The 11,107-nt window shown below is 46.7% G+C and overlaps 1 protein-coding gene across 2 annotated transcripts; it reads right to left on the bottom strand.

Annotated features, from left to right (window-relative positions):
• Window positions 1–844: 844 nt before the first annotated feature.
• On the bottom strand, window positions 845–9,426 carry Pop4 (processing of precursor 4, ribonuclease P/MRP family, (S. cerevisiae)). 2 transcript variants are annotated; one of them, XM_006540287.4, is made up of 8 exons: window positions 9,180–9,426; window positions 6,935–6,987; window positions 6,504–6,692; window positions 5,402–5,628; window positions 4,160–4,237; window positions 3,933–3,994; window positions 2,361–2,462; window positions 845–1,342 (listed from the first exon to the last, which is right to left on the bottom strand). In XM_006540287.4, exons 4-8 carry the CDS (start codon window positions 5,563–5,565, stop codon window positions 1,206–1,208), a joined length of 543 nt encoding a protein of 180 aa, XP_006540350.1. In that variant the 5' UTR covers window positions 5,566–5,628; window positions 6,504–6,692; window positions 6,935–6,987; window positions 9,180–9,426; the 3' UTR covers window positions 845–1,205. The 2 variants fall into 2 exon arrangements, with proteins under 2 accessions (XP_006540350.1, NP_079666.1); NM_025390.4 differs by lacking the exon at window positions 6,504–6,692 and having other exon boundaries at window positions 853–1,342; window positions 9,180–9,381.
• Window positions 9,427–11,107: the final 1,681 nt, after the last annotated feature.

Consider the following 11,107-nt stretch of genomic DNA (forward strand, 5'->3'; position numbering starts at 1 on the left):
GGAAAACATTTAATTGGAGGCTGGCTTAGAGTTTCAGAGGTTTAGTCTGTTATCATTGTGGGAAGCACAGCACCATTTAAACAGTCATGGTGCTGGAGAAGCTGAGAGTTGGACATTTTGATCTGGAGGCAGCCTGGAGGAGACTGCATTCCAGACCATGCAAAGCTTGATCACATACCTGAGACTTCAAAGCCCACCTCTCCAGTGTCACATCTCCTCCAACAAGGCCAGAGTTCCTTAAGAGTGGCACTCCCTATGGGTCAAGCATTCACACACGAGTCTACATGGGGCCATACTTATTCAAACCACTGTAGGTGGTTCTGGGAGTAAGCATTCTATTTTTCTGTCATATGAAGAATGTTAGCCTTACTCATTTCTCTTCCACTCAGTGTGATCTGAGTCGGAGCCATCCAGGAAGTGACCCCACCAGCACCACCGCCTCCCTGTGAGTGGTTACATGTGTTGCCAGGAGAATTTCTGAGTTGGCTGGCAGACATTTGCTTCTTACAAGCAAGGGGCAAGTGATTCCTGTGAACCAGGTTTCAACTACAAGGCTTTCATGATACCAGCCTGGAGTGCTGGCCCAGTTCCAATGGTACTGGCAGATCTGGCCCTCTGCCCCATTCTGACTACTGTAGCCAAATCTGAGCCATCTAGCAAGCTCACGACGCCTGTGTGTGAGAGCAGCAAAGTGTAGGCAGCTCAGGGTTTGGAGCTGAGATGACTTCCAGTCAGATCTGATGTTTCATACCGTGAAAGCAATCGGAGACGGGAGGTGGCCATGGGGTGAGGGAGCCACAACCCCCCCTTCCTTTCAACCCAGCAGAAGTACAGGAATTTGAAGCCATTTATGCCCGTGGTCTGGTTTTATTATTATTTCAATAGCTGATTTTGTTAGAATGTTCAGGATACACAGAGAAGTAGGAAAGGCAGAGCCTAAATGCCCCCTTCTTCAGATGACCCAAGGTTAATCCTGGTGTGTTTCTGCTAGTCTTTCCTCCCTGTGGAACTAAAGCTAACTTAAGGTCACCTAACAGTACAAATATTTACCCCTAGCTTTCTCCCGAGTTGTTCGATGCTCTTCAGCCCCTCTGTTTTCCCTGGACTACAGACGGGCTACAGCCAGAGGCTCTTCAAGAAAAAGTGAGTATTTAGGGAGTTTCCAGTTCTTCAGTGTCAGGGACATCTGTCTCCAGTGGCAGAGTTCACAGGTCAATTGATCCCTTTGCTTTGAACTTCTTGGCAGACCGCTCACTTGCCCGAAGCTGGAATTTGCTTCCATAAATGTAGGAAATGAAGTCATCAATTTCTATGGTGAACACACAATTCAGCTTGGGGATGACTGAAGGGAAAAAAAAAAGAGGGGGAAAAAAGGATGAGAAGCAACATGGGGAGTGCATTCATTTTTGTGTGGAGCATTATTCATACATACTTGTATTCAAGTGAGTTGGACAGGTGTGGTGGCACACACTTTAATACGAGCACCTAGGAGACAAAGCCAGGCAGCAGGCAGATTTCTGAGTTCAAGGGCAGCCTGGTCTACATAGCACGTTCCAAGCTAGCCAAGGCTAGATAGTGAGAATGTCTAAAAAAAGTCTATAGGAATGAGGAGATCAAGCCAGAAATACCAAGGGAGACATGGGCCATTTGACTCAGTCTAAATGTAACTCAATGCCTAATTACAGGTTCTGGGGTGAATGACTCAACTCCCACGACCGAAGGCTCCCAGGCCCACCACCAGGTAGGGTTTTCCATACAATTTTGCACAGGTTCTTAGATGTGTGCTCATGAGGAAACTTCTATACCACTTCCTTAGACTTACAGTGCAAGCAGAACATCATGGAAAAACAATGAAGCAGGGCTCTGGGGGTAAGCCAGGGGCAGAGCGCAGGATTAGTAGACAGAGGTCCTGGGTTTAATTTCCAGAATCAACAGATAAAGGAATGAGTACAAACCCTCCATCTGTTGTTTGAATCTCTGGATATGTGGGTAAGGTCAGGTACAGAGACCCCAAAAGATCCAGAGTACCTGCTGGAACTTGCTAAAACTCAAGAGAACTAGGGTGCAGTTCTCAGAACTCCAGGTATAGGTTGCTTTGGTTTCTCCTGCCTTTCTTTTAGTTACTCATTTGAGAGGTGGTGACTTTGGTAGGTAGAGATCCAAGAAACAACCAAGCAGTTCTTCTGTCCTGTTCATGGACAGGCTGCAGGCTGTGTTCATAGATGTCTCCTGGGAGAGCCACATAGGCAGCGACCTCACTCACATCATAGTAAGCACTTGCAACCTGTTTGACTCCACAGGAAAGCAAACCTGGAAGGGAGATATAGTGGCATCTGATACCCTGGGGACACAGCACTCACCTTTTAGGTGGTCTTCTCTGGTGATGATCTTAAAGACATGTTTGGTCTCCTGCAGAAGGATTCCTGTAACTCCCACATAGGAGGGGCACTTGGATTTCGTGACTGCAAAGGAGAAAGGCAACTGACTGTAAGGACTGGGTGGTGCTGGCAGTCATTGCCAAGCCTCAGAGACAGGAAGATGGGCTTTTCTAAGCTGAGGAAGAAAGTGCTCAGAAGATAGTGGCTCTTGGGCAGTGACCCAGCTAGCAAGAGCCCAGGCTTCCTAGCCCCTTGTCCTGTGCTTCATGATCTCTTGGCTATTCTTGGGTGTCCTTTAGTTTTGGGCAGGGTTCTGGAGCCGAGAGGTAATACACAGAACCAACAAGTCCAGTGTACTGCTGTTGGAGCAAACACCATGGGCAGGGCATCTATCATTTACTTTTGGGTCTCCTGAACTTTGTCTGGAATGTAGTCCTTCTATAGAGTTGCCTAGCAATGGCATGAGCCACCTCATAGGCAGGCCCCTTTCCGCTTCCGTGTAGTCAGCATTCACAGAAGAAACTATGTGCCCAGTGAGCTAGGAGGGTGCTGGGGCAGGACACTGAATGAGATGGTTTGTATTCTGCTCCTGTGGAGCTGAAGCTGTGGTAGAGGACAATGTATAGTAAAACACGGGCAATTCTAATTCTTGATACTGATAATGGCTACAAGGAAAATAAGAACAGAATGGGGGTGGAAGAAGAAACTTTAGTGCTAGTAGACTCTCAGAAGTGACATCAGGAAAGGGGACCGAGGTACATGCATATGCAGAACCCCTTGGTTGAATGAAGGACTCAAGCAAAGACAACTGGTGTGCAAGCTACAAAGTGGCCAAAGGACACCGAAGCTGCTAGAGGCCTAGAACGGGTAACGTAAACAGCAGTCTGAAGTCTGACTGCAGCCTTCATTCTGGGTATTTAACCTTGTAGTGTATGTGGGAATAAAACAGTATGTGACCTGGGCAGGGTGTGGGGAGGCCAGAGAAAGTAGTCGCAGCACCTTGAGGGAGTGGGTCAGATTTGGGAGCTAGGTGTGTTAATGTCCTTGAGGTAGAGGATTGGGGAAAGAGGTAATTTGTATGTACTTCCTAGTTTCTAGCCTGGACAAGCTGTGCTATTCTAGGAGATGAGGCAAGCAGATCAGAGACAGCTGACCTCAGGGGACCAACGGCTTGGTGTTGGATAGCTAATCTGAGGTAGCTCTTGGATGTCCATCCAGGCAGCTTTGGGTGTCATGGGGTGAAGGAGTCGTGGGAAAAGTCTGCACTGGCGGTGACCCCTTGGAAACCATGATGGGAGGGAATCTGGGCCCAAGAGAATCGGCTAGAGCCTCGATTCCAACAGTGTGAGCAGATGGCACCAAGAGAGCACTTAGTGTGTGTTTAACAAGGAACCAGGATGGGTTAGATCACAACTATCTCAGATCCTCACTGCTTGTGACTTGGAGATAGTTCAGGGATGCCAAGTGACAGATGACAGGCTGAATGCTGTGACACACACTTCACTTACACTGAGTAACAATCTCCAGATGACTATATGCATTCATAGAAATTACCTGAAATAATAGCACCATGAAGATCTGCCTTTAGGAGCTTGGCCTGAATCATCTGTGGCTGCCTAGGAGGTGAAGAGCCCACAGAGAAGAGTCGGTAACAAGCCAGTAACAGTAACTGCAAACACAAACACAACCCCACAGCCTGCTGGTTTCTCAGAGCATCTCTAATGCTCTCCAGGCTTGGCATCTGCTCCCATGGCTTCCACGGCTTCAGAACTAAAACTCACGTGTCCGGCTTGAGCCCATTGCACAGGTCCCGGATGTACTGTTTCCAGAGTTCATGGAGAGGGAGGAACAGGCTGTATCTGTAAAGAAGCCAGAAGCATGAGCTCGGCGTTTACAGCGCGCAGCACACAGAGCTGGGCTCCAGGCTGAGGATGAGCGTAAGGGAGCACCGGAGACTGTGTGGGAGGCCAAGGCTCTCCAAAGTGCCAAGTAACTCCCCAACCTGCTACTCGAACTCAATTTCTTCCCTGGTAGAACCTCTTCAAGGCTAAATATCTGCTCTCAAAAAGGTGGTCCTTCACCTAGATGCCCACCCTCCTGGCCAGACATACGATGGTGGAGCCCCTGGCTCAGACCCCCAGCTGAAGGTGGCGATGCACCATCAGCCATAATGACCCAGGTGCTGTTCATCCACATTCCTTTTCCCAAGACAAATGAGCAAAGGAACATTAGTCTTCTTAGCCCACACTTCCAGGAGGTTAAACTTAATAGTCCTTGGGAGGAGCAATCCCTTCTGTAAGGTGACAGGACTGTGTAGAAGGCGAGAGTAGAGCCCGGAAGCTTTCCTCTGGGGTGATTATCATATGTCTTGGTGCACAGGGTTAGGCAGTCAAGAACAATGGCTCAAATCAGAAACAAGCACTTCCTTCAAGGAACCCAGAGAGGCAGATCCTTGGCAAAGTGACACTGTCATGCCATCTGGGACATAGAAAGATATGTGGCTAAAGTGCATTATACAAAGCCAGTAAACAGTAACTGCAAACACAAACTCAGAACTATATCAAGAAAGACATCCTCCCACAAGACAGTGATGTATTCCTTTCAGAAATGTCTGAAATGAGTAGGTGGGACCGTTCCTTGGCAGTAACCTCTGAGTGGGTGATACTGTCTAGTTATGTTCAAAGCTACAGGAAAGTACACATTAAGGCATATCAGTTCCTCTTTTCTAGAAAGCTGAAAGCAAACAGCCTGTTGCCATGGAAAACAGACTCACTTATTATTAGTGAGGCTAGGACAGAAGCTAAGTGATGAGAACCCTCAGTCTCACCAATGCCTGCCCCTCAGAGGCCAAGCACAGGCACAAGGAAATTGGAAGGGGGAGGCTGCCCTCTTGTGGCAAGAAGTACCTGAGCATGAGTATGTAGGGATGTCCAGTGAGGCCCCCCCCCCCCCCAGTCCTTGAACCCTGACAAAGATGACAAGGCAAGGTTGGATGGTAAGACCATTAGGAAAGATGGGCATACCTCTGTTGCTCTGGTTTAATGTCAAAGAGCCGCATGTCTCTCCTCTGTTTGGCAGAGAGGCCTTTGGATTTCTTCTTTGGCCTTGGCCTTGGCTTTAGGCGAGTGAAATATTCCAAGATCACGGCCTTGCGCTGCAGATGGCTCTCACAGTCTTCTTGGCTCATGTGAGGTATGCTCTGCTTCAGGAAGGCCCGCACAAAGGCCTCAGCCCGCTGGCTTCCCAGCTCCTGCTCGGAGACATAGTGGTGTTGTTCACGGTTCTTGTGCCCACAGACCCCAGGGCCCTCATACCCTGTTCCAGAAAGCCACTATCTTTGCTGATCCATCTCTCTATCCACTGAGGCTCACAAATCTCTTGCCAAGTGTTTGCTACGCACAACTGCCAAGATGTAAAAGAAACACTCATACACTAATTGTGACAGTGTCCCACACTGCAGCCAGGTCAAACAATGACTTCCTGTCCTGCTTCTTGAGGATCCTCTACTGAGGATTCAAAACTTTTTGTAATTTAGTACTTCTCTAATCCTTGTGGGGAAGGAAGTTTGAGACATGGATGATAGAGGTTAATCAGTCATGACTACAAGGCCAGCTTAAAGGGGAAGGGAGCTGGGGTTCTTAGGAAAACGAGCCAGTCTAGCACTAGGGGAAACTGCCTGTGGTTTCCAGGAAAGTCACGTCCTTTGAGGGGGCATTCTGACAGTGAGCTTCACAGTCCTCTTTAATCGCTTTTCCTCTGGAGTTAGGGCAGCAACAGTCTATTCCTCACTGGGCAACAGGTACCTCACTTGGCCTTCATCACCTGAAACCCTGTTACCTGAGGACCAACCTCTTCCCCGGGCCATTGGCTGGGCTCTTTTTTGCACTAACTGCACAGTAAGGCCAAGTCTGGGCTAACTGCCAGCTTTAGGTTAACGTATGAATGCTGACTTCTACCCTCTCTATGGTAAAGCAAGGGAGTGAAAATACAGAATACACAACCTTCAAGGTACTTGAAGGTAGGGATGGCTAAACAATCCATCATTGATATGACGACAGTTTGGTTCTTTTAAATATACATGTGGTCTCTCTTTCACTGGGAATTAAAAATTAAAGGTTAACTGGCCTTTTAAAATCTTGACTTCAAGGCTATGTTCTCTTTAGGAGCCACAGGTGAAGCTGTTGCCCAAATGACAAAGCACCATGAAACATCCAGACAGAACTTGTAACATCCACTTAGGAAATGGGCTGAGCACTGACCAGGATACAGAAGCAAGAGCAAGACTGGCTTCAGGTGGGCACAGGCTGCCATTTCCTGCAGAGTGGGAGATGACGGGAAATCAAGGAGTCCAAGTCCCTCAGAGCTGACTCTGGTGCCCTAAGAACAGAGTCTGGCTCATGAAGACATCAGCACAAAAGATGTCTATGGGGCCTGATATTCAGAGTGTAAAGTCAAGGAGGAATCCATGGGAAAGGACAGCTAAGCCAGTCTTAGAAGATACTGAGCCAGCTTTGCCATCACCTCGACTGCTGGCCGCCCACCCCTGAAGACTGTACCTGCACATCGTGGTCCTTGGCTTCTTTATGAGAAAAGGCATGGTAGATGGCAGCTGGGGGAGGAAAGACAAACATATGGAGAGATGATTATTCCTGTTAGGAATGAGAATACTAGCCGGGGCTTTTCTAACTATGCTAAGAAGTACACTTATTCAGAGAAGGAAGACTGGGTTAGTAGAAAAAAGAAAAACGTTCTTGGTTGATCCCTTTTGCTTTACTCTGCAGTGCTGGGGGACTAACGCCAGGGGAGTGTAATGTATGCTAGGCAAGTGCTTCACTGTGGATACAGACCCCAGCCCTCTTATGTGTTACTCCTTCATTTTAAGATAAGGTCTTGCTTTGTATCCTAGGCTAGCTTCCAACCCACATCCTGTTTTAGGCTCCCAGGTGCTAGTTGCTGGGATTATACACATGAACCACCATAGATACTTCTTACTCTTCCCTCTTGCCAACTTTGTCCTAGAAATTCCCAAGATGTAGTTTTTTTAAAAAAGTACTCCTCAAGCCGGGCGTGGTGGCGCACACCTTTAATCCCAGCACTTGGGAGGCAGAGGCAGGAGGATTTCTGAGTTCGAGGCCAGCCTGGTCTACAAAGTGAGTTCCAGGACAGCCAGAGCTATACAGAGAAAACCCTGTCTCGAAAAAAACAAAAAACAAAACAAAACAAACAAACAAAAAAAACAAAACAAAATAAGAACTCCTCAAGGCTTAAAGAATCGCTGGGATCTTATTAAAACGGAGGGTTTTGGTTCCTACTCCAGACTCAGCATGTCCAAAAAAATTCCTCGCTGGGTCACATTTAGAGTTGATCTGATTTTAAACACCCAGGAGGTATAATTATACTTGGGCAGTGGCCCAGTAAGTCTAGTAAGTCTAGACACTAAAAGAGAGGAGATATTAACGGGTAGGCTGTATATGGTTGAAACACTACATTTTGCTGACTACTAAGAGAGGCTTAAAACAGATTTTTCACACTTTAAAATCTATAATGTATCCTGACCAGATAAAATACAATAGTCTTTTTCCAAACTCTACATACTATCTTCATGATGATGAAACCTCTTTAAACCTCCACAATCCTGTTTCTTATTTGTTTGGAGGCAATCATCATGGTGGCACTGGGGCAGAGACTACAGGAGTAAATGGGAAAAGGAAGGGCCCATGACCAGAAAGTGCAGTTCACACTACACCCTATACACTGCACTTCTGAGCTGGGTGTGGCGGCACACATGGTTGATCCATCCCATTACTTGAGAGGTAGAGGCCGAGCTGGTTCACACGGTGAGCTCCAGGCTAGTCAGGAGTACATAGCTGACTTTATCCCAACAGCAACAATAAGAAACAAACAAACAAACAAACAATCCATCTCTGTCTCCCTGAGTATATGCTTGACCCAAGCAAACAAACCAAGGTACCACAAGTTTTATATACAGAATCTAGCTCTCTCTTGAACAATGGATCAAGATTGAACTTTATTGTGATAAACATGCAGGGGCTGGAATCCCAGGAAGAACTTTGTTTTATTTACCCCAGATGCCTCGCATCAAAGTTGAAAGTCTTTCTGCAACATGCAGTAGGTGTGGGACACTCACAGCTTGTCAAGCGGTTGGTTGAGTGAGTGTGCATATATATTATCTTAATGTCATTAATCTTTCTAAGCAATTTTTAACAGTAGCTCTTCTTTGTTATGCACATAATAAAGTGGTAGCTGAGACACGCTAAGAAACTTGTTCTCAGACAAAAAGGGCATGAATCACCAAATCAGAGGCAATATCTTTACCTCTCTCCTCTAGTACTGCCCCAGTGCTTGGCTGCCCTTCTGGGCACAGCTCTTTTCGGCTCAAATTCCAAAGCCTTAGGTGTACGATACTGCCCCTCAGCAGCTTTTTACAGGGGCAAGGGTGAAAACCAGGTGGCAGAGGGGTGCAGGTCCTTGACAGAAGTTATACGGGAAGGTAGTAGCTAGGTCCGGTCAAGAACTTGGACCCATCTCTTCTAGTTCCCCCGAGAGGCCCCTGAGGAGAGCACACAAACTCGATCCTGACATTTATTCCTAGCTAAGAGACTGAGACGGCGGATTCAGACTCCGGGCCTCCATTTCTTTTGTGTACTAAGGTAATTCCCTGGAAGTTGCCTTAGGACTCTGTTGAGACAGGTATCCCTGATTCATTTCCCAAGCCAACTTCTAGTTCCGAGGTTCTATATTCCCACCCCGGCCCCGCTCCGCGTCCCTCATCCCACTTACCCTTCATTGTCGGCCAGCTTCCGGAGCTCTCTGGCGATGTCTCCTTCAGGCCTCACTCATTCCTTTCCTTTCTTCGCTTTGTTCAGCGGCTTTCTCCCGCCGGGACGCTGCTTTTTTGTTTAAAATTCCACTGGAAAAATCCGATAAGCCCAAGAGACAATTAACAAAGTGCACGGACTTGCTCCACCCTGCGTCAGGGGATGGCGACCAGATTTCGGATCGGGCGCCTCTCTGACGTCATTGACGCGACGGCATCTGTGTGCGTCCGTCACTGGCACAGGCTCTGTGGTTGAGAGAGGAGCGGATTTTGCGGGTCTGCTGTGGTGTTCAGTATGCAAGTGTCTGTAACTGGAGTAGTCGTGTTGGGGGGTCAGGATTAATGAAATGTAGCGAGAGCAAGCTGCCATAGAGAGGACGCGAGGGAGATTGGGGACGAGGGAGGGCACAAGTTGGCCGGGGATATCGGCGGTAACGACTGTGGGATTCCTTTTTTTTTTTTTTTAAGCAAGAGGCTTACAGTGTTGCCCTGGGTAATCTAGAATTTACTCCCGAGAATACTAGTCATATTTTGTACTGGTGGCCGGGGGTATTTAGTCCTGTTTCTGCTACTAAATACTTTTATGACCTCGTTCAAAGGTCTTTTTCCTATTAGTAAAGAAAAAGAGTAGGTTTATTTGCTATCGGATGCAAGAAGGTAGAGACGTGTAGTTAGTGTAGCTAGTATAACAAAAGTTACATTTTATTATGCAAACGGTCATTTCATAGGTTCACCCCCTAAATTCCTAACTACCTAAGCCTATCTCCCCAAGGCTACCCTCCTGTGTGACTTATCTTAGCTGAAGGTCAGGTCCAGTCTCCAACAGAAGTTTTTGATTGGAGTGTCAGATTACTCTCCAGCCGCAGGGCAGATGAAGGTGGCTTCTCTTCAGTTGTGCAGAGCAGAGCATTGCTCTTGGTGCCCACTAATACACTGTCCACTGGGTGTCATGGGGTTCTAGGACTGTGTCTAGTTGTCTTGAGTGATGTAACTGGGTTCTGGTTATCAGGTGCTGCCTTGGGTGTACTGGGGTTCCTTAATTAAACGTTTTACATGGGGTTCCTTAGTTAAACGTTTTACATGTCTAAAAGGCACCTATCTTCTTCTTCTTCTCTCTCTCTTTCTTTCTTTCTTTCTTTCTTTCTTTCTTTCTTTCTTTCTTTCTTTCTTTCTTCTCTTTCTTCTCTCTCTCTCTCTCTCTCTCTCTCTCTCTCTCTCTCTCTCTCTCTCTCTCTCTCTCTCCCTCCCTCCCTCCCTCCCTCCCTCCCTCCCTCCCTTCCTTTCTTTCCTGTGCTCATTGCATCTTACCCCATTGGTCTCAAAATGTTTGCTCTTTTAAAAAATTGATTCTTTTTCACTGAAGACAGTGTCCCAGACACTTGCTTTGTGGTCTAGGCTGAGCTTGAAAGTGCAACATTCCTGCCTGGCCTTCTGGAGCATTGGAATTTATAGTCTATCTTATTATATCCAGTCTAGAAGGCATTCTTCAGACTTGGAACATTAGTGTCTGTCATTATGATAAAAGACAAAAGTGATTCTCAAAGATCTGGGACACAAAGGCCCAGGCTAGCCTTTTCTCTAGACCAGTTATTAGGAGTCTTTTAATGGACCCTTTCAAATATCTAGCATAGCTTTGGGTATATGTCACTGTTCCCTGTGATTCTCAGATTACAGTAGGATGTGGTTTTTTTTTTTAATTTTTTATTTTTTTTCAGAGTAACAGTGACACCACAGATGGCATGCTTACTATTTTTTCTTTTTAAGAAGGAGAGATTCTAACTTTGTCATCCTCAGAAAACCGTATGAAAAAAGATACCTACTAGAGTTTTTGTGATTGTTGTTTATGATTGTAAAGTACTGGAGAGAGTAGTTGACAGTGATGGACGGAGCA

This window comes from Mus musculus, chromosome 7, assembly GCF_000001635.26.
Source record: "Mus musculus strain C57BL/6J chromosome 7, GRCm38.p6 C57BL/6J".
Classification (NCBI taxonomy): domain Eukaryota; kingdom Metazoa; phylum Chordata; class Mammalia; order Rodentia; family Muridae; genus Mus; species Mus musculus.